At 43.6% G+C, this 21,347-nt stretch overlaps 1 protein-coding gene across 1 annotated transcript; it reads left to right on the top strand.

Moving 5' to 3' along the window:
* Positions 1-9,936: 9,936 nt before the first annotated feature.
* Positions 9,937-18,630, top strand: LOC140411351 (probable G-protein coupled receptor 139). The gene is made up of 3 exons (XM_072500472.1): positions 9,937-10,069; positions 16,137-16,301; positions 17,735-18,630. The coding sequence occupies exons 1-3, from the start codon at positions 9,937-9,939 to the stop codon at positions 18,628-18,630; spliced, it is 1,194 nt and encodes a 397-aa protein (XP_072356573.1).
* The last annotated feature ends 2,717 nt before the right edge of the window (positions 18,631-21,347 follow it).

Here is a 21,347-nt window from a genome sequence, read left to right as displayed (position 1 = left end):
GGGACACAGACACGGGGGGGGGGGACACAGACACGGGGGGGGGGACACAGACACGGGGGGGGGGACACAGACACGGGGGGGGGGACACAGACACGGGGGGGGGGACACAGACACGGGGGGGGGGACACAGACACGGGGGGGGGGGACACAGACACGGGGGGGGGGGACACAGACACGGGGGGGGGGACACAGACACGGGGGGGGGGACACAGACACGGGGGGGGGGACACAGACACGGGGGGGGGGACACAGACACGGGGGGGGGGACACAGACACGGGGGGGGGGACAGACACGGGGGGGGGGGACAGACACGGGGGGGGGGGACAGACACGGGGGGGGGGGACAGACACGGGGGGGGGGGACAGACACGGGGGGGGGGGACAGACACGGGGGGGGGGGGACAGACACGGGGGGGGGGGGACAGACACGGGGGGGGGGGGGACAGACACGGGGGGGGGGGGGACAGACACGGGGGGGGGGGACAGACACGGGGGGGGGGGGGACAGACACGGGGGGGGGGGGGACAGACACGGGGGGGGGGGGACAGACACGGGGGGGGGGGGGACAGACACGGGGGGGGGGGGGACAGACACGGGGGGGGGGGGACAGACACGGGGGGGGGGGGACAGACACGGGGGGGGGGGGGGCAGACACGGGGGGGGGGGGGACAGACACGGGGGGGGGGGGGGACAGACACAGAGAGAATGACACAGAGAAAGACAGAAAGAGAGAGAAAGGACAGAGAGAAAGAAGGACAGAAAGACGGAGAGAAAGTGGGAAAAGACACAGAGAAAGGGAGAAAGGACAGAGAAGGAAGGACAGAGAGAAAGACAGAGAGAGAAAGACAGAGAGAGAAAGACAGAGAGAGAAAGACAGAGAGAGAAAGACAGAGAGAGAAAGACAGAGAGAGAAAGACAGAGAGAGAAAGACAGAGAGAGAAAGACAGAGAACAAAGGGACCACATTTGCTGTCCTCCAGTCCTCTGGCACTATTCCTGTAGCCAATGATGACATAAAAATCAAAGCCAAAGGTCCAGCAATCTCTTCCCTGGCCTCCCAGAGAATCCTAGGATAAATCCCATCAGGTCCCGGGGACTTATCTATTTTCAGCCTGTCCAGAATTGCCAACACCTCTTCCCCACATACCTCAATGCCATCTATTCTATTAGCCTGGGGCTCAGCATTCTCCTCCACAACATTCTCTTTTTCCTGAGTGAATACTGACGAAAAATATTCATTTAGTATCTCGCCTATCTCTTCAGACTCCACACACAATTTCCCACCCCTGTCCTTGACTGGTCCTACTCTTTCCCTAGTCATTCGCTTATTCCTGACATTCTTTCCCTAGTCATTCGCTTATTCCCGCCATCTAAGCCACAGCACCAGCATGCAAGCTTAGCGTGCAAGCTTAGAACAGATTTCAATCATTTTGATTCAACATCAGTTTTCCTGACTTCTCATACGGGCCTTCCGAGTGCATATTAAAATATTCATTGGCACTGGTCTTTGGAACTGTAAAATTGCACTTATTACTGGAAATGCTGGATTTGTAGCAGTTCTGCATGGGATAAGTAAACAAACAGGAAATGATTGGTCGAATTGGAAAGTTAGTGAACATGACCAGAAATCTATTGTGGTATAATACAGGACAATGTCAGGAGAGAGTTTTAACATGAACTGAAAATGTAGCAAACTTCTTGACAATTCTCCATGGCTGTTGCACTTTAGCAAAGATGATATTGTCACCGTTCTTCCATTTTCCCTGACCCGTTCTGCATTCTTTATTCATCTTTTTTGTTGTTCATTGGGAAGCAAACGTCTTGAGCCAAAGTAAGAGCCCTGATAGCGACTTGAACGCTGGACCCTCATAATAAAATTCTGAAGCACTACCGAATGAGCTACCATGGCCTAATCTTTGCTGCTTCTCATAAGTTACTTCAAAGTCTCATGAGGGATGTTTTGAATTTCCTTCTTTGGTGATGCACCCTCTGCAGCTCATTTTACTCGCAGGCAGAGCAGCAGCCTCCGTTTGGCTTCCTGTCACAAATTCTTCAGCTTGCACCAACTACTCGCTTCTTACCAGTGACTTGTGATATGACAGCAGTTGTTACCCTGTTGCTAACTTTGCCTTAGTTTAATTGCTCTGTTTTATCACCTTTGGTCTTGAGTCGCCAGGTATCTTTATGATACTGCCACGTGGTTCAAGTCCGAGTAATGATCAATAATCCAATGCACCGCTTAGTAAGATTTAAATCAAAGCACATTTATTTTACACAGTAATCACTACTCATGTACAAATTCCATGTCTAAGCTACTTCTACAGCTAACAGGCCAATACTTAACTTGGAACTGGCCCCCCAGGTCAGGGAAACGAATGCCTTTTGTTTGGGTTCTGAGCCTGCGGGTTTCGAAGTTGGTACAGATTGGTAGCTAGGAGCGCCTATCTCGTAGCGAGCGTTGAAGTAAGGCTTACTGGATGGACAGCGGCGGCGGCTGAACCGGTCACTGTCATTGGTTGGTTCGCGTTGCTGAGTGACCCGGTCAAGAAGAACAATTTGAACTTGGGGCTCAATTCTTATAGTCCCCAGGGGCTTCCCACCTTTCGGGTGTGAACCCTGTACCTGGTTCCAAGTGAGTGTACTTTGTCCCAATCACTTGGTTCGATTTTCTCCAATGCTGGAGCGGTTCCCTGATCGATGGGCGGTCCTGTGGTGGTCGTTCACCTCCTTTTGTGTAGGCCTCTGCTGTCGCCGAAGATTCTGGATTTGCTTTATTTGTCTAAATGTTGCTCATTGTTCCCAGGGATTTCTCATTAGTATGCAGATGGCTGGTGTTTTGTTATGCTGATGGTTGCTGGTATCGATCATCTTGTCTGGTCTTTCCAGAGGTAAATACACAGTCAACCTGCAGCTGCTTGTTTGTGTCCTGTTGGTTGACTTTCCCATCAGCCTTTGCCGTTCGCCATTTTAAATCCGGAGTTAGCCATTTTAAGTGGCTACAAATCCTCCTTGTGATCCTAACGCGAAGCGTGTAGGATCACATAACTCTGTTGCTTTCCATTCCTTGACCTGGCGGGGGACACTTCCTTTATGGCCTCTGCACTGACCATAGCTATGCAAAAATTTTTAACTAACAATTCTAAGGGCGCTATGTCAAACAGGGACATGCATTACAAAACAATAAACTGGGAACCTCTAACTATTCTTAATACGCTACACTCACTTAAACATTTCATCATCCCAACTTCCTCAACCATACAAACAAAATCATAGCATTTTATACATCTGTTTTCCTGGCTTGGCAGTCAAGCTCAGGATCGTACAATTTGCTCATGAACAGTTCTTTACATTTCTTTATTTACAATAAACGGAAGTGAATGCACTTTATTATAGATCGCGGGCTTCTGGGGCCTGGTCATATCCGAAAATAGGGGATCTGATCCTATATACCGTCTCTCTTTCTCCATTTCTGTAGACGCATAGTCTGCACTATGCAGCAGAGTATCGCTAATACCAGTAATGTTTCTATTACATAGGACAGAGGGTACCAGGTTATAAACCTGGCACACCAAGATGATGCGGTGTCGCTGGTGACTGGGCTCTGGGTACTGCGGGGAAGTGAGACATTAACGGCTGGGGGGCTTGAAGTCATGAGGTTCGTGTTCACGTGCAACCAAATGTCTATAAAGATGATGCTGATCCATGTGAAGGAAGTCCTCATGGCTCTTCTCTTTCCTTTTCTTTCTTCTCTTCTCCGGTCCTGGAGCTTCTGGAGTTCTGTAGAAACAAGCATAGTGTCTGTAACTATCTTTGTTTAATATCTTGTACGATAGTGTGTCTGTCCTGTAGTGCCAAATACTCCCTTTATAATTGGTCACTATGTGTGACTCCCTCATTGTATTTCAAAAACCGAATTTTAGGACAAGACACGCTTCCAACTAATGAACCAGTGCGAGCCGTCTCGCAGACTGTGCAATTTACCATCCAAATGTTTCAGGATGTAAATAGCATGTGGTTGGCAACCTAAAGGTTACCTAAACAAAACAAAACGTTTTGAACGAAAAGTGCCAAAATGAGGTGCGTATGGGCCGCGACGGGTAAGATTTGGATGGAGTCCCCGGGTAGGACGGCTACCAATGTCGTGTCTCTCCTACCCGAGCGTAGTTGACCAGAGGTGGGGGGGGGGGGGGGGTCCCAGGCAGGGCGGGTCCCAAGCCATTTCTCCACTGCCTGAGAAACCGACAAGAACGGGCAAGAAATGTAGTCATCATGGTGGGGCTGCCGTAGTGGTTTTACCTTCGAACCAGAAGGGCAGTTACGAACGGGCATCTGGTTCCTTAACCAGTCTCTGCAGACAAGCTCTCAGAGGCTTCTGCTGAACTAGTGTCTGGCAATGGTGAGTCTCTGTAGGCAAGTCCTCAGAGGTTTCGTCCGAATAGGCTTGGGGCAGTGAGAAGAAATTCTCCTGTCGGTCATGCAACGTTTAACAAACTTACAAACAACATAAAAGATTCTGCAGGTTCCATCAGAAAGGACAACACTTCTCCCAAGCGGTTCCTTTTAAAACATCATCTGGACACCTCAGTTCTCGGTTGCGAACAGGGTCGCAAAGGGGTTCTCGGTTTGGGAGTCAGACCCAAGGTCGTCCTCTTCTCCCGGGTGCCAAACTCTTGAGTGTATCAGGGCTGAAAGGGCTGCATAGTGTGAGGTGGGGTCGCTCTCGTCGTTGCGGACGAGTCGGAACGAGTTATCATGGTGCCAATAGTTGGTGTCTAGTTGTGTGGGGACAAAATCGGGGTCGCCATGGAAGTTCGGTGGTCGGTGGTGGGGTTTATTTAGGAAAGTGATCACTTGGATCATAGTCGGAATCGCTGGGTGTGGGTCCTGTTGCATGGAGATAGTAGGAGGCGTGCTGTGGCTATCATCCGAGTCACAGTCGCTGTCTCTGCTGCTTCAGTCTGTGGGCGAACCGGGGCGGAGTGTATATTTCGGGGGTGGAGTCGAGGTCGAGTCCGTGGCTGGGCTGGATGTGTTGGGGGATGGTAGGGTTACGTTGGCGGTGGGCGGGGTGTGGTGTGCTGCGTCGAGCATGACGTGGTTTGCGTGGTTCGACTGGGTTCCATATGCCTTCAGCTGGTTTATATGGAACCACGCAGTCTTACCGTTGGGGTACTTTATTTTATACATGGAAGGGCTTACTTTATCCACAATGGAGTAGGACCCGAGTATTTTGGTGACAGGAATGTGCTGGGGTTATATACAGAAAGCATCACTTGCTGCCCTATACTGTCCTCAGTCGCATGCACTGTCTTGTCGAAACAAGCCTTGCTCTTTTTCTTCATTGTGCCCAATTTTACTGCGGCTGCTAACTGAGCAGTTTTAACATTCTCCACTAATTGCTCTACTGCTTTCTCGTGTGTGAGGGCCGTCATTTTGGGGCTGGTCAAGTCCAAACTTAACAAAAATTCTGTGCCTTTCATAGGGCGTCCGGTCTTGAGTGTGTGGGGTGTAACCTGTGGAAGTAGAAATTGCATTACGCAAAAACATCAGCGCAAAAGGGAGGACTGAGTCCCCAAGTGGTGTTGTTCTGCTGGACCATTTTTCTGAGGGTGGATTTTAGGGTCCGATTCATGCGCTCCACGATACAACTCGACTGTGGGTGGTATGCTATGTGGAATTTTTAGGTGATGCCAAATATCGTGAGGACGTTTTGCATGACATGTCGCGTAAAGTGGGAACCTTGGTCGGATTCAATGCTGTGGGGGAGTCCCCATCTTGTAAAAATGTGGTGGGTCAAAATCTTTGCCGTGGTTTTTGCAGTGTTTGTGCGGGCTGGGAATGCTTCCACCCATTTCGTAAATGTGTCAATTACCACAAGTACATATTTATAGCCATTCCTGCAAGGGGGCAATGGTCCTATAAAATCAATCTGGAGGTTAGTCCAGGGGCCATTAACGTGTCGGGTGTGGCTGAGTGGAGCCTTTTTGGCACATCTGTCTGGATTATTCTGGGCACAGATAAGACAATTCTCGATGTAGTGGTTTACATCGTCCTTTAAATTCGGCCACCAACAAAGCTGCTTGAGATGGGCTGTAGTGGGATCGATTCCCTGATGTCCATGACTGTCATGGAACAAACAAATCAGTTGATTCCTGTTCTGTTCAGGAACCACATAAAGGGTGTCTTTTAACACCACACCGTCATGTGTGGTCAGTGCATTTCTAAACCTCTCATAGGGAGCTGGATATTTGCTTTTTACAATCTCCCTGAGATTGCTGTCCTGCTTCTGGGCTTCCACTAGATCCTCGATCTTTGTCTGTGAGACCTGAACTGCACTCACTGGTGCGCGTTCGGGCGGTGTCCAAAAAATATCCGTGTCTGGAACCTGCTTTGGCCAGTGCGTCGGCTTTTACATTTCCAGGGGGGGAGGAATGATGGTGACTGCGGACTTTGATTATCCCAAAAGCCCTGTTCTGGTCTCTTTCTAAAATATGACGGAGCAATGGGGCTGAGGGGAGGGGTTTTCTGTCTGCGGAAACAAATCCTCTTACTTTCCACAGGGGCAGAAATTCCGTGAGGCTGTTGCAGACATAGAGGCTGTCCGAGTATATGTCTACTGGGCTGGGGAAGGAATCTGGGTGTTCCACTATATTCGCGATGGCCGCGAGCTCTGCTGCCTGCGAGCATAAGTGGCCTGGAAGTTTTAACAATATTTCCTCAAGGGCACGTCCCTGCGCGTCCTTGAAATATACACCGCAACCTGTTATGCGCCTCCCATCCAAGACTGTGGAAGATCCATCCACATAGATCTTTATGGGCTCACACGTGTCCGTGTGCTGGGGGCTCTGGGTTGAACTACCTATCTTTCTGGGGGTTGTTTTATCAAAAAAGGGGCCTGTGTTGTGGTGTGGAGAGATAATTTCACATTCATGGGGGTTCCGGGGTACTGTGAGTTGTCGGCTAAGTAGGTGTGCGTCTTTGTCCTTTTAACAGTAATGTCCCGTCCCTGCAAGAGAAGGGTCCATCTAGCTGCTCTAATCTGGATGACTGTATTGTCCTTGAGTCGTCCGTCCAGTAAAATGTTGGGTGGGGGTGTGTTCGGTGAGAATTGTGATGGGGTTCTGTCCGGTAATATATGAAAAATACTGCACTGCCCAAAATACTGTGAGCTGGTGCATCTCTCAGGCTGAAAATCACTGCTCCACAGCATCTAAAATTCTGGAGGCGTTAGCTACCGGCCTTAACTGTCCGTGCCGTTCCTGGAGGAGCACGGCCGAAAGGGTGCGGTCTGTGGTTGCTACCTCTATGGCGTAAGGGGAAAGCGGGTCTGGAACTTTTGAAACTAAAAATTGCAATTATTTCTGCAAGATATTGATTTATAGCAGCTCTGCAGGGAAGAAGTAAACAAACAGGAAAGGTTTTGCGAATTGGAACGATATTGAACCTGACCAGAAAATTATTGTGGTATTTGTAGGACAAGCCCAGGAGAGAATTTTAACATGAACTGAAAATGAAGCAACGATTCTTGAAAATTCTCGATGGCTGTTGCAATTTGGTGAAGCTGATGTTGTCACGGTTCTTCCCTTTTCCCCAAGGCATCCTGCATTCTTTATTCATTTTTCCTGCTGTTCATTTGGAAGCAAACACCTTGAGCCAAAATAAAATCTCTGACAGGGACTTGAAGCCTGGACCCACAGATTAAGTTTCTGATGCTCTGCCGGCTGAGCTGCCAATGCCCAGTCAGAAACGTTTCTCATACCTCACTTCAGTGTCTGATGAGGCATCTTTTGAATTTCCTGCGTTGGTAATTCAGCCTCTCCAGCTCATTTTGATGAGGTATGAAGACACTGCTGAGATTCGAATTCAGGATCTCCTGTTTACATTGTGGTATCGGCACGTTCTCTATATGGGTTTCTTGCCACAGTCCAAAGATGTGTAGGTTCGGTGGATTGGCCAAGCTAAATTGCCCTTGGTGTCCATTAAGGTTAGCTGGGGTTGCGGGGATCGGCTGGAGGTGGGGGCTTGTGTAGGGTGCCGTTCCAAGGGTTGATGCAGACTCGATGGGCCAAATGGCCTCCTTCGGCACTGTAAATTCTATGTGCCCACCAAAGACGTTGGATTACCATTTGTAATAACTGACAGCCTCTTTTCAAATGTGGTCTTCATCTGTTTTTGCTCCTTCACTTCTCCTCCGTACCTTTATATTTAGCCTAAACATAGCTTATGTTTGCAGACACTTTTTCCAATCGAACAATGATTCCAGTTGGATGTGACCAGACCGAGTCTCACCCAATTCCCCAAGGCCATTGATTTTTGGAAGATTTGTTTGTCCTTTCCATCCAGCATCTTAAATCCCATGTTAAATCATCGCTGTCCCTTAAATTTTCCTCAATTATCACCTTGGCTCCCCTCATTGTCAAGAAACAAGTGCTGCAATGCCCCCTGTCTCGGCAGCACGGCAGCACAGTGCCAGGGTCACAGGTTCGAATCTCAGTTTGGGTTACTGTCTGTGAGGAGCCTGCACGCCCTTTCCACGTGGATTTTCTCTGAGTGCTCCGGTTTCCTCCCGCAGGTCCTAAAAGATGTGCTGTTAGGTAATTTGGACATTCTGAATTCTCCCTCCATGTACCTGAACAGGCGCTGGAATGTGGCGACTAGGGTATTTTCACAGTAACTTCATTGCAGTGTTAATGTAAGCCTGCTTGTGAGACCAAAAATTAATTTAAAAAAAAAATGTATGGCTGAAAATACTTATGCCGAGCATTCTCTGGGAACTCTTGCCCATCTCTGACAATTCCGCAACTGTTAATCACATAAATCAAATCGCATATTGTAAGTATCTTACAATTCTTGTAAATCTTTGTAATTTTCTTGTAAACCTGTGCATCTACATCTATGATATTAACTGATGGCCTCGACGCACCACTGAGTAAAATGTATGGTGGAAAGTGTCAAGACGACAAACGTTGAACAATACAAGGCATGAGAACACCAAGTTCCCTGGATCTGAAGGCTTATATTCGAATGTCGCAGCAATAGTGGCTGCGGAGAGAGACGATGTGTTGATTTAAAATTATGAAATGATCCAGATTCTGGAAATGCCGCAGTGTTTTAGAGAATGACAATATTACACCTCTCTTCATGAACAAGGAGAAATAGAACCTAGGGCACACTAGACCAGCGAGCCTAATACCTATCATTGAGAAAATACTGGAAATCATGGTTAACGATTGAGCAGCTGGAAGTTTGGAAAATCAGAACACCATTGATAATGGGCAACATTGGCTGGCCTCCGTCCCTATGGATTCTTTGCTCCTGTCGGCAGCGCCCTCACGCCGCGGAGCCCCCAACAGTGTGGGGTCGCTTCAATGGGAAATTTTCCATTGACAAGCAGCTGTAGTATAGAATCCCGCTGCGAGCAAACTGTGGGGGGGAAATGCGATTGGGTGTCCGGAGACCACGCAATGGAAAAATGGGCCGAATGGCCAACTTTTCTGTTGATACCATTTCACGTTCTGTTTTGAATTCAATGAATTATCCAACTGAATTTCTACAGGTGACGATAGAAACCACATGCCAGAGTGTAAAGAAAGAACCTTAAGAATGCCCACTGACATTAGGATTACCACAAATTCGCTAAAAGGAAGGTCATTTACTGAAATGATACGGATTCTGAACATACGGCTCATAATATTTGCATCAATGATTGTAAAGATGTTTAATACTGCTTCCAAGTCTGTTTTGTTAGTGAACATGATGAGACTTTCCAGTCTCAGGGGAAGGAAGTAGTTGGGAATACAATGAAATCACAGTTTTCATATTCAGTCAACAGGGAATGAATTCAGCTGTCGTAATCTGTTTGTGCAAATAATACAAAAAAAACAATTTGAACCATTTTCCAACCTCAGTTTCCCTCTGGGCTCTTGGAGAGTATAAAATGAATGCAGTTTTATTAGAAGATATTGTCTGCTGCACGCAGGAAGAGATTTACTTCACACAGAAAATGCTTCTGCCGATTCAGTGGGTCAGGAAAATATACTACTTGATACTTGCTATAATTGGTGTTCCAGGTAAGAGTCTACAACAAATGAGGTTCTGAAATTCTGAACATGCGTTTTTTTTTGTAATTCTGCACAGTAGCACTGTTGCTCCACAGCTCCTGACTCCTGCCTTGGATCACTGTCTGTGCGGAGTCTGCACTTTAACCCGGTGTCTGCATGGGTTTGCTCTGGGTGCTCCGGTTTCCTCCCGCAGTCAAAAGGTGTGCAGGTTAGCTGCATTGGCCATGATAAATTGCCCTTAATTCCAAAATGGTTGATGGGGTTGCTGGGTTACGTGATAGGTGGATGTGTGTGCTCACGTAGGATGCTCTTTGCAATGGCCAGTGCAGGTTCTGTGGGTTGAATGGCCTCCTTCTTCACTTTTAATCCTATGATCACATGATTCCTGGCCGCTTTATTGACAGAAAAGTTTTCATCGCCAAGAAGTTAGGACATTCTCGAACAATTTAAGTTATTTTATAGATCACTATCGATTTGGAGTTTGCACATTATCCCCGTGTTTGCGTGGGTTTCACACCCACAACCCAAAGATGTGCAAGCTAGGTGGATTGGCCATGCTAAACTGCCCATTAATTGGAAAAAATGAATTGGGCGCTCTAAATTTATTTTTAAAGAGTTATTTTCCAGATAATGTCCTTTAATTGTTTAAATCAAGGACAGTGGCTGCTGCTGTTCCTGGAAAATACAATAATATTTTGGGGGCTGGTGCCTCGTCTTAGCTAGGCAGGTTGTGGAAATTAGTGTGTTACACAACATGTAGTTAATAGGAGGAGTCAGGTCTGTCTGTAGTTTTGCAGTCTGTCAGGAGTTAAGTAGAATAGCTGTTTTTCCAAATGTAATTTTGTTAATGAAGAGAAATAATTCAGCATTATTACCAATGATAGCTGAACTCTTAAAAGCTATAATCAATGTGTCTTATCATAGCGCAAGGAAAGGTAGTAAGGTGTATCATTTGATAAGAATGACTAATATAAGAGAAACCCACAGAGGGTGACATGTCAAAATATACTTTCATAGGGAAGGAAAGCAGAAGGAGGGTGTTTAAGCAGTTGTATCTCAGAGAGAAGGCATCCAGGTGATTTTGAATGTGATATTTTCTCAAATTACATTGGACAATGAGGACGGAACAAGAAATTTGGCTAAGTTATTATTTAACTTCTGGAGGAAAATCAAAGTGACCTGAAGAAGTTGTTGGAATCACATAGAGCTATATGTTGGAATAAACTCGGAAGTACAAAGTTAATGATACATAATATCGGGGGAGGAAGTTCTCTTCAAATTAAGCAACATCCATATTGACTGTGTCCACTAAAGTTAGGGCAGATACAAAAGGAAATTAAGCACGTGCTTTATAATGATATAATTGAAGTGAGGAACAGCGATTGGAAATCATCTATTGTGATGGTACCAAAACCAAATGGAACAAAATGATTGGGCATGGGCTACAGGAACGTCAATACACCTATGAAGGCTGAACGTATCCTAGTCCTCACTTTGAAAATTGTATTGAAGAGGTGGGACAAGCAAAGTCCATCACCAAAGTTGATTCACTAAACGGATACTGGCATGTACCTTTTTCAGAAAGGGTGAAGGATGTTTCGGCTTTTGTATCACTGTACCAGTGTAATGTTTTTGTAGTTTGGAATGAAGAATGCACCAGCAACATTCCAACGACAAAACAACAAGGCCATTGCTGGATAACACAATTGTGCAGTACACACAGATGATCGAGTAGTGTTCCGTCAAACGTGAAAGAAACATCTGGAACACCTCAAGGAATTGTCCAATCTCCTACAAGAGGACGGCTTCATGGTAAACCTGACTCAAAGTCAATTTACAAAAACCCAAGCCACAATCTAGGTAGTTCCATTCGTTTGCTTTTCAAAGAGCTTTTAAATAAAGCGAAGCCTGTCATCCACCTGAAGAAAACTCTTAGCAGCCTCCAGAGCCATTGTGTTATAATACAACAAATCTGGTGTATCTTCCTAATTTAAATGTTGCTGTGTACCATTACAAAGATCTCGGGCAAGCCCCGAAATTATGTTGCAACAACCTGTGCGAGTATGCGGTCAATTACTGTCCCACGTGTCACCGAATCGTAACATATTTGAAATTAACAATTAAGTCTTAGAAGAAGCCCGACGTCTCTGATCTTTGACTCACAAATAATTACAGTCAGCAGGTTTGTAAATTTAAACAATATTAAATTTCATTTTCGCAATAACTATAATTCAGTTTGCAGCAGATACAACAGGTTATATAACTCCTAACCCCACCCCCTCCCATTTTACTCATCCCCACAAGGCAGACAAACAAACACAGAGGTAAAATACGGGTGTAGTGTAATGATGACAATTAAAAGATAAGACTCTTTCTTTCAGATAGTTGAATTCCAGCCCTTTTCTTGGTTCTCTGAAAACGACCTCACTCACGTTGGACCCAATCACTGACCGGCGCTGGGCAGAATGCAGCCTTTTGACGATTCATTGGCTGCAAGCCAATGAATCGAATCAACTCCCTCCGAGCTCTCGTGTGCAAAAAGTCAATTGTCTTATGTTTAAAAGTCAGAAGAGTGCACAACTTTGCAACTTTTGAGTTCCTCACTTCCTGTGCTCAGCTTAAACGCATACGTACATTACATACCATGGATGAAAAATGACAATGCAAAAGTAAAATAAATGGGAAATAAGGAATCAACAGGAAGAACGTTATAGCCGACTGAACTATTAAGAAAGAACAGGAAATTTCTATGGACGTCAGATTGTGAGGATCCATTTGGAAATCTAAAATCTAACCACTGCATCAGGTTAGGAGACACCAAATTATGATAGGCAATTTCAGGTGGCCATTGATGCGAGAGATGTGGGCGTTGTTGCTGTAGTGTTATAAGAAGACAAAATAGCTATAGAAAGACCAGTTGGTTATTTCTCCCGAAAGCTAGAGACCCATGAAAGGAAGTATTTGTCCATCGAGAAGGAGGCATTGTGTTTGGTATTGGCGTTGTTGCATTTTGACAATTATTTGTCATAGAATGTTTCTTTTACACAGACCGTAATCCATTGAGGTTAGAGAAGTTTAAATATTGAAATGAAAGACTGTTTAGATGGAATTTATTGCTACAACAATCTAACTTGAAAATTATACATGTGAAAGGAAGAGAGAATCTGATTGCGAAAGCTTTATCACCATTCGAGATGAAAGGAGAGGGGAACATCAAAGTTGGGAAACAAGGACTGAAATGTTCTATCCTGATGATTAAATTTGCATGCATAAATATGTATCATACAGAGCAATTTTACTATGTAGTAATAAATAGTGTTTAAAGTTTAAAGGCTTTGAAAACTGAAGCCATCTTTTAATTTTGATGGTTCATTTTGTTTAGGTGGAAATGTGGCGATGAACAAAACTGGTATATATTGCATTTTGTAACAGTTGCAGCAATGTTATCTAAAGGCTGGTTAAGATATATATTTGTTGCAGTCATATTATTAAAGAACGCAGGTTACAGGATCCAGACTGTGTGTCTGTTAAATCTTTTATTAAGGTAATCGGCGTAACCATAGTTTCCAACCATTTATGTGTTTACATATAGAGGGCGAATGGAACATTGTTATTATTTCTGCAGATACCCTGTAGAATAGATAATGTATGAAGGATTGCATTTTGTGCAGGCTAAACGGTTGATGGGATATCATAGTAGGATAAAGATGATGTAATTAATGATGGACCCAAGTATGTCTTTAGTTTTGCAGCCTGATATTAGATTTTAGCCTGAACAGCAGTTTTGCAAATTCTGCCAGGCTGGGCAGAAGAATCTGTCAAGGCCGCCCTGTACTGGAAATGCTCTAGAAAGGGCCTCCCTCTCCAAAAAAGATAAGTAAGCAAACTGTTTTATTAACTTTATTTACAAGTGCTACTCTATAGCTTCATTGGACTGAGTGGCGCAGGTACAGGCAGTAAGTCAAAGTTTTTGTTTTTAATTCAGCACTGTTGAACTCTTAATTATGAAGCTATTTATTTGATGTTAATGTAGTTCATTCTGTTTTGAAATGCAAATGTGTTTTAACATAGAAGTTACATATTGTTCGGAATGATCACTGCTGGGATGAAGTATGCTTTCCTGTGGAAATATTGCTTTGGGTTCTCATCCGGCTCATGGAAACAAAAGTTGGAGTCTGGTCCAGTTTCCGAATACTACCAGGTTTAAATGACGTTTCGAAACAGTTCACTGTAAGTTGAGAAAATTGCAGATGAATATTTGTTTGGGGAAAGAGGCAGAGCTTGCGTGAAATTGTTGGAAAGTGGGTTGTTAATTCATATAGAGCACTGGTGATCATTTGAATTCAGTCATTTGAACAAAGGCTAGTTGGATTTGTTTCGCTGGCTGTTGCAAGTTTGGGTTGAAAAATGAAGCCATCATTTCATATTGCTGTTCTTCTTTAAGGTAGAGGTGTGAAGATTGTATAAATTGTATTTTATATTATGATTTTGGCAGAAACGTTTTAAAAGCTTGGATAAGGTATGTGTTTGTTGCAGTAATATTCTTAAATAATCAATGTTAATATATCCAGACGTATGTCTGCTAAAGCTGTAATTAGGAGTCATAAAAGGTGGAGTCATGATTGATTCCAAACATTTATTTTGTTACAGATGAAGGGGCTAATAGAATTCCGTTTTTATTGCTAGAGATACCCTGGAATGTGGATAATTAATGGGGGAGTGCTGTTTAGCTGTAGCTAAGCAGTTCATGCAACATAGTGGCATGCCAGTGATGCAATTAATGGGAGCCAGGTCTGCACGTAGTTTTGCTGTCTGCTGGATATATTTAAGTTGAACAGCACTTCTCCCAAATGCTGTCCGGTTGGGCAGAATGTAGGAGCATAGGAACAGGAGTAGGTCATTCAGCCCCTCGAGCCTGTCTCACCATTTAATGAGGTAATTGCTGATCTGGAGCCTAACTCTTTCAGTCCATATCCCTTAGTATATTTGCTTAACAAAAATCTAAATATCCCAGACCTAACATTAACAATTGTTCTAGCTTCAACTGCTGGTTATGGGAGAGAGTTCCAAACCCCTACCACCCTTTGAGTGAAGAAGTGTTTCCGAATATATCTGCTGAATGGTCTCGCCCTACGTTCTAGACTATGTCCCCGAGCTTTAGAATCTCCAACCAGTCGAAACAATGTATCTTAGTCTACCCTGACTTTCCCTGTTATTATCGTGAATACTTCGAACAGATCACCCGTTCACCTTATAATTCGAGCGAAAACATGCATAATCTATGTAATCTCTCTTCATAATTAAGCCCTGTAGTCCAGGAATATTTTCTGTAAACCCAAGTTGCGCTCTCTCCAAGGCCAAAATATCCTTCCTAAGGTGTGGTGGCCAGAACTGATCACAATACTTCAACTGGTGTCTAACTAGAGTTTTGTATAGCTGCAGCAAAACATCTGTGTCTTTGTACAACTATCCTCTTGAAAAAAGCTTAGCATTACATTAACCTTTTTGAGTATTTCCTGCCCTTGTTGGTGGCACATTAATGATTGTGACCCCGAACCTCCAAATCGCTTTTGACATCAACTGTGCCTAACGTCTTTCCATTCAGATGTGTCTGACAAGACAGAATGATTTTAATGTTATTCCTGAAACGATCTTTCTCTCTAAAGATCTGCACAGATATGCAAGTAAACCAATTCCATTAACTTTATTTATCAGTGGCATTCGACATTTATTGGATTACTTTCATTGAATATCTATAGTGCAGGCGGATGGCATGAGTTTAAGTTTTCCCTGTGTATAGGATTTGTTCAACGAGGGCAACACGGCGATGCAATGTTTAACACCGCTGCCTCACGGCGCCGAGGTTCCAGGTTCCATCCCGGCCCTGGGTCACTGTCCGTGTGAAGTTTGCACATTCTCCCCGTGTTTCCGTGAGTTTCGCCCCACAAGCCAAAGATGTGCAGGGTATGTGGATTGGCCATGCTAAACTGCCCCTTAATTGGAAAAAATGAATTGAGTACTCTAAATTTTAAAAGAATGAATTGTTTAACTGATAATTATTAAGTTATTTTCACAGATGTTAATAAGGTTCATTCTGTGTTGAAATTTGGCGTTTTTATCCGAAATCCTAACGATGGTTGGGATCTGTTCCAGGACCATAACATCTGGAAGAAAAGAGAAGGGTCAACTGTCTGCAAAAAGTCACAGCTCTTTGCATTTCAGAGCCTGTCCATATTGGGATGTGACTAGAAGCTGCAATAAGTTTGACCATAAGACAAAAGACATAGAAGCAGAATTAGGCCAGTCGGCCCATCGAATCTGCCCCACCACTCAATCGTGGCGGATAAGTTGCTTTATGTTCTGCCACTGAGTGTCTGCAAGTTGTCCTCCTGTCTGCCTGAAAAGCAATGCGAAGAGTCATGGATTTTTATTCTGCAGTGTTGAGAAAGCAACTAGAAACCATTTTAAGGGTGCCATCATCTATTTGATTTTCCTTGGAACAAAGATTTGTAACCTGTTGGTGTAATTTTATGTTGCTTTATTTTTGTGCGTGTGTCTACGTTAGAGTCAGGGTATTTAGAAATAACAGTTATTATACTTTCATAATGTATAATAACAAACTTTGCTTTTTTTTCACAAATACTCATTTTAGTATAAACTAATAATTTTGGCTGTGTATTGAAGAAACCTGGGCCAATTAGCTTTCCAGCTTATTTATCCCTGAGGGTACAACAGTCCATTCCTGGCTCACTCAAGTGCTTACCTCTCTTCACTCCAAATGTTGTTCATATCACCTACTGCATGTGGCATAAATTACATATTGGCAGCACTACTGAGGTAAATTGTGCTTCTTGCAATATTTTCATTCATTTATTGCTGCCGGCATTGCATTGATGATATTGAAAAATGCACAACCTCACATGTGAGGCAATAACCTTCTCCATCTTTCAACCCTTAAGCCCCTTTAGAATTTTAATGGCCTCAATTGTACCATGCTTCAGCATTCTCCTATCCACAGGAGAGAGGTGAGGTATTACCCCATCATTCTAAACCATCAGGTATTACATTATTTGTCAACAGCATATGTACACCTGCTCCATGAGTCGAAATGTTTTGTGATGTGAAGACAAGGACTGTACAAAGTATGTTAAGTGGTCTAAAATAATTGCAATATGTAGGTTAAGATAACCTCTCTTGTTTGAGTGGTCTTCCAATCAGAATGGCCTTTTAGGTCGCATTTGCAGAAGCCCATTAACTTCCTTCTAAATTGAACTGATTCATACATCTACAGCCCTGGCTGCACAAATACAGGAATTGTTCAGAGATTTTGGCGGATTGTCTATCTCATTGAATAGTTATGGTCATCGATGAGGGTCTCGTCCTGATCCAAATCCAAAATAAGTATCTACCAGAGGCGTGGGAAGAGAGAAGGTATAAGTCTCCAATGGCCTAGTCTGCTGGTTCCTTTAGAAACATATTTTACATTGCGACCTTTCAAATGAGCGAAATCTGCTGCTTCCCCCATTCCAACCTGCGGTCATGGTTCAGATTCGTTGATGCCTTTCCTGATTCTTTGCCACCCATTTTTGATGGTAAAATGCTTGCTGTCTGGTCCCAGGAACAGGCAATATTTGTTAGCAATTTCAAGTCTATTTTCCTTTTGATTTCTTACAGTGAATTTGGTGTCAATTTTGATTCTTTCCCGTGGAAAGTGCAGCCTCTCCACCTGCACCACACGCTACTTGGTGGCTATGGCAACAGCGGATCTTCTGGTCATTATCACTGAGGTCATACTGAACCGAATCAATGATTATTATTTCCCATTGAATTTCCTAAAAATCACCACTGTGTGTAGTGTTCGCTACGTCCTGCTCCGTATAGCTACAGACTGTTCTGTCTGGTTCACTGTGGCTTTCACTTTTGATCGATTTGTCGCCATTTGTTGTCAGAAACTGAAATCGAAATATTGCACCAAGAGAACTGCAGCTGTGGTCCTAGCAATTATCGGCATTCTGTTCACTGTGAAAAACATTCCCATCTACTTTCGATTTAAACCGAGATGGATTATCGATAATGTACCATTTATCTGTTCAAATAAGCTGAGCTATTTTACTGACCCTGTTTGGATTGGATTTAGAATCTTTGAAAAGGTTTTAACGCCACTGATACCATTCGCTTTAATTTTGCTGCTGAACGTACTGACAGTCAGACACATTTTGGTGACCAGTCGGGTCCGTGAGCAACTGAGAGGTCAGAGCATGGGGGATAATCACAGTGACCCGGAGATGGAGAGCAGAAGGAAGTCGATGATTTTACTCTTCACCATATCCGGCAGCTTCATTCTCCTGTGGTTTGTTTATGTTTTGTATTTCTTTGATGTAAATGACCTCTTAGATGCTGATTCATCTTACATCTTTCGAAATATTGCATATATGCTGCGGAACTTAAGTTGCTGCACAAACACCCTGATTTATGTCCTGACTCAGTCTAAGTTCAGAGAGCAGTTAACGAACATGGTGAAATATCCAGTTACATCAATCATTAAATTAATTAATAAACAACACATCTGAGACTTAATCAGTTGCAGTTGTTATGGGGCAGAGTTTATAGAACCCCAAAGTGTATCATGGAGTTCACCTGACCCATAACTTTTAATAGGTTGTGGTATGGGGAGCACATGGCCCCTATAGAGGTGTGGTACAGCAGAAATGGAAAAGTATTTTAAAAAACAAAACAATGTTTATTCTTTGAATTCAAGTTAACCTTTTTAAAACAAACAGTGAATATCTTAGCAACCAGTAAATCAAATACATCCCCCAAAGAATGCAACACTAAGTAAGCCGTATGCTGTCCTTTTCCACCCAAAAGACTTAACAAACCTTTAAACATAAGCACATCAGAGTTTACAGTCACTACTGGAAACATTTATAATTCTTCTGAATTCAACAAATGATTAAGAGATAGTCCTTCATGGCAGAGAGCCCAATAATACAGCTGCTTTGACTGACTTCAGCTGCAACACCCTGCAAAACGAAACCAAAAGGACAGAGACACACCCAAGCTTTTCTCAAAGTGAAACTAAAAAGCAGAACCAGAGCTCAGCTCCACCCAGACTCTGACTTCACTGCAGTAACATGAGCAGCCAAACATTTCGTAAAGCGACATTCTCGTGACAGCTCCCCCCAAGAAAAAAAAAAGTAAACCATCAACTTCAAGATGGTTTCATTTTTCAACTTTTCACCATCCTTTAAGAAATGCACACAGTAAATACACTTTTTTGTTTCAAAAAACAGCACACGCAAACAGATATAATAATATAGTCCATTTGTTTTTCATTCTTCTTCCTCCAACTGAAATTGCTTCCGTTCATCACATACGTGACAAAGCATCGGCTATCACATTTTCGCGTCCTGCCACATGTACTATTTTAAAAATGAAATGGCTGTAACTGTAAACTCCAGCGAAACAGCCTTGCAATGTTATTCCAGAATCACTCCAATAACGTCAACGGATTACGATCAGTATATATAACGGTGTCAGACGGATTGCTGGTCAATAAATGTGAAAATGTTGCAAAGCCAGCACCAAACTCAAAGTCTCCTTCTCAATCGTGGAATACTTTTTCTGGTGAGAATTCAATTTCTTTGAAAAATAACCAATAGGCCACTCTAGCCTTTCGTCGTCGTCTTGTAGAAGCACCGCACCTACACCCACATTACTCGCATCAACCGCCACTTTGAATGGTTTTGTATAATTGGGATGGCTAATACAGGAGCAGTGGTTAACATAGCCTTCAGGCCGTCAAATGTCTGTAGACACTCCGCTGTCCACTGGAATTTGTTACGCTTATTGAGCAAGTCCGTCAGTGGAGCGACCACACTGCTAAAGTTGGGTACAAATTTCCGGTAAAATCCACTCATACCAAGAAATCGCATCATTTCCCGTTGTGTCGAGGGTATCGCAAACTCCCCAATAACTTTTGTTTTCACAAACCGTGGGACCATTCGACCCTGTCCAATTGTATGGCCAAGGAAAGTGACTTAGGCCTTTCCAAATTGACTTTTGGCTAGGTTTATCACCAAACCCGCCTCCTGAATTACTCCATCAGATGTTTAACTGTTCTTTCCATGCCGTGCTGAAAATGATCCGATTGTCGATGTATACCGCACAATTAGGTAATCCTGAAACAACTTTGTTAGTTAACCGTTGAAATGTGGCTGGGGCGTTTTTCATGCCAAATGGCATAACTTTGAATTGGTATATACCATCTGGAGTCACAAAAGCTAAAATCTGCTTCGCCCTTTCGGAAAAAGGTACGTGCCAGTAACCTTTAAGTAAGTCCAATTTGGAAATAAAAGTGGCCTGTCCCACTTTATCAATGAAAAATGAAATGAAAACGCTGATTGTCTTCAAAGCTTCAAATGGAGTTACTGTGAAAAGCCCCTTGTCGCCACATTCCGGCGCCTCGGGGAGACTGGTACGGGAATTGAACCATGCTGCTGGCCTGCCGTGCTTTGCTTTAAAAGCCAGCGATTTAGTCCAGTGTGCTAAACCAGCCCCTAACCATGCAATGCCCCAAACGTGGGATAGGATAAGAGTCCATTCTTGTAACTGCATTAACCTTTCCAGAGTCCACAACCGTTGGGTACCGTCTGGTTTAGGTACCATCAGTATGGGTGAGCTCCATTGTCTGCAACCCACCTCAATTATGCCATTTTTTAGCATACTCTCAACCTCTTTGTTAACCTGTGCCAATTTTAAAGGATTAAGTCTATATGGATGTTGTTTGATTTGAACAGCATTTCCCACATCTACATCATGTCTAGTCATTTTAGTACTTCCCAATTTATCTCCACAAACTTGCCCATGTGATCTCAATAACTCTTTCAGGCCAGTTCGTTTTTCCTCTGGAAGGTAACTCAACAATTTATCCCAATTTTTAAGAACATCCTCATTTTCCAATTTAATTTGAGGGATGCCAAATTCACAGTTATCTGGATTTGGTTCGTCACTTGGAGTTAGAATCCTTAAAACCTCCTCCTTTTTCTCTCCTTCCTTTTCAAAGTACCTTTTAAGCATAACAAGACACATTCGATGATTCTTCCTTCTGTCTGGTGTTTTTAACCACATAATTCACCTCACTTAATTTCCTTTCAATCTGATAAGGTCCACAAAACCTTGCTTTTAAAGGTTCACCTACCACTGCTAACAACACTAAAACTCTATCTCCACTGGCAAAACTACAAACTTTGTTTTTTTGTCCGCGATCCGTTTCATCGCATTTTGT

Source organism: Scyliorhinus torazame, chromosome 4, assembly GCF_047496885.1.
Source record: "Scyliorhinus torazame isolate Kashiwa2021f chromosome 4, sScyTor2.1, whole genome shotgun sequence".
Lineage (NCBI taxonomy): Eukaryota > Metazoa > Chordata > Chondrichthyes > Carcharhiniformes > Scyliorhinidae > Scyliorhinus > Scyliorhinus torazame.
Note: the sequence above shows the minus strand (reverse complement) of the source record. Positions and strands in the feature narration are given on the sequence as shown.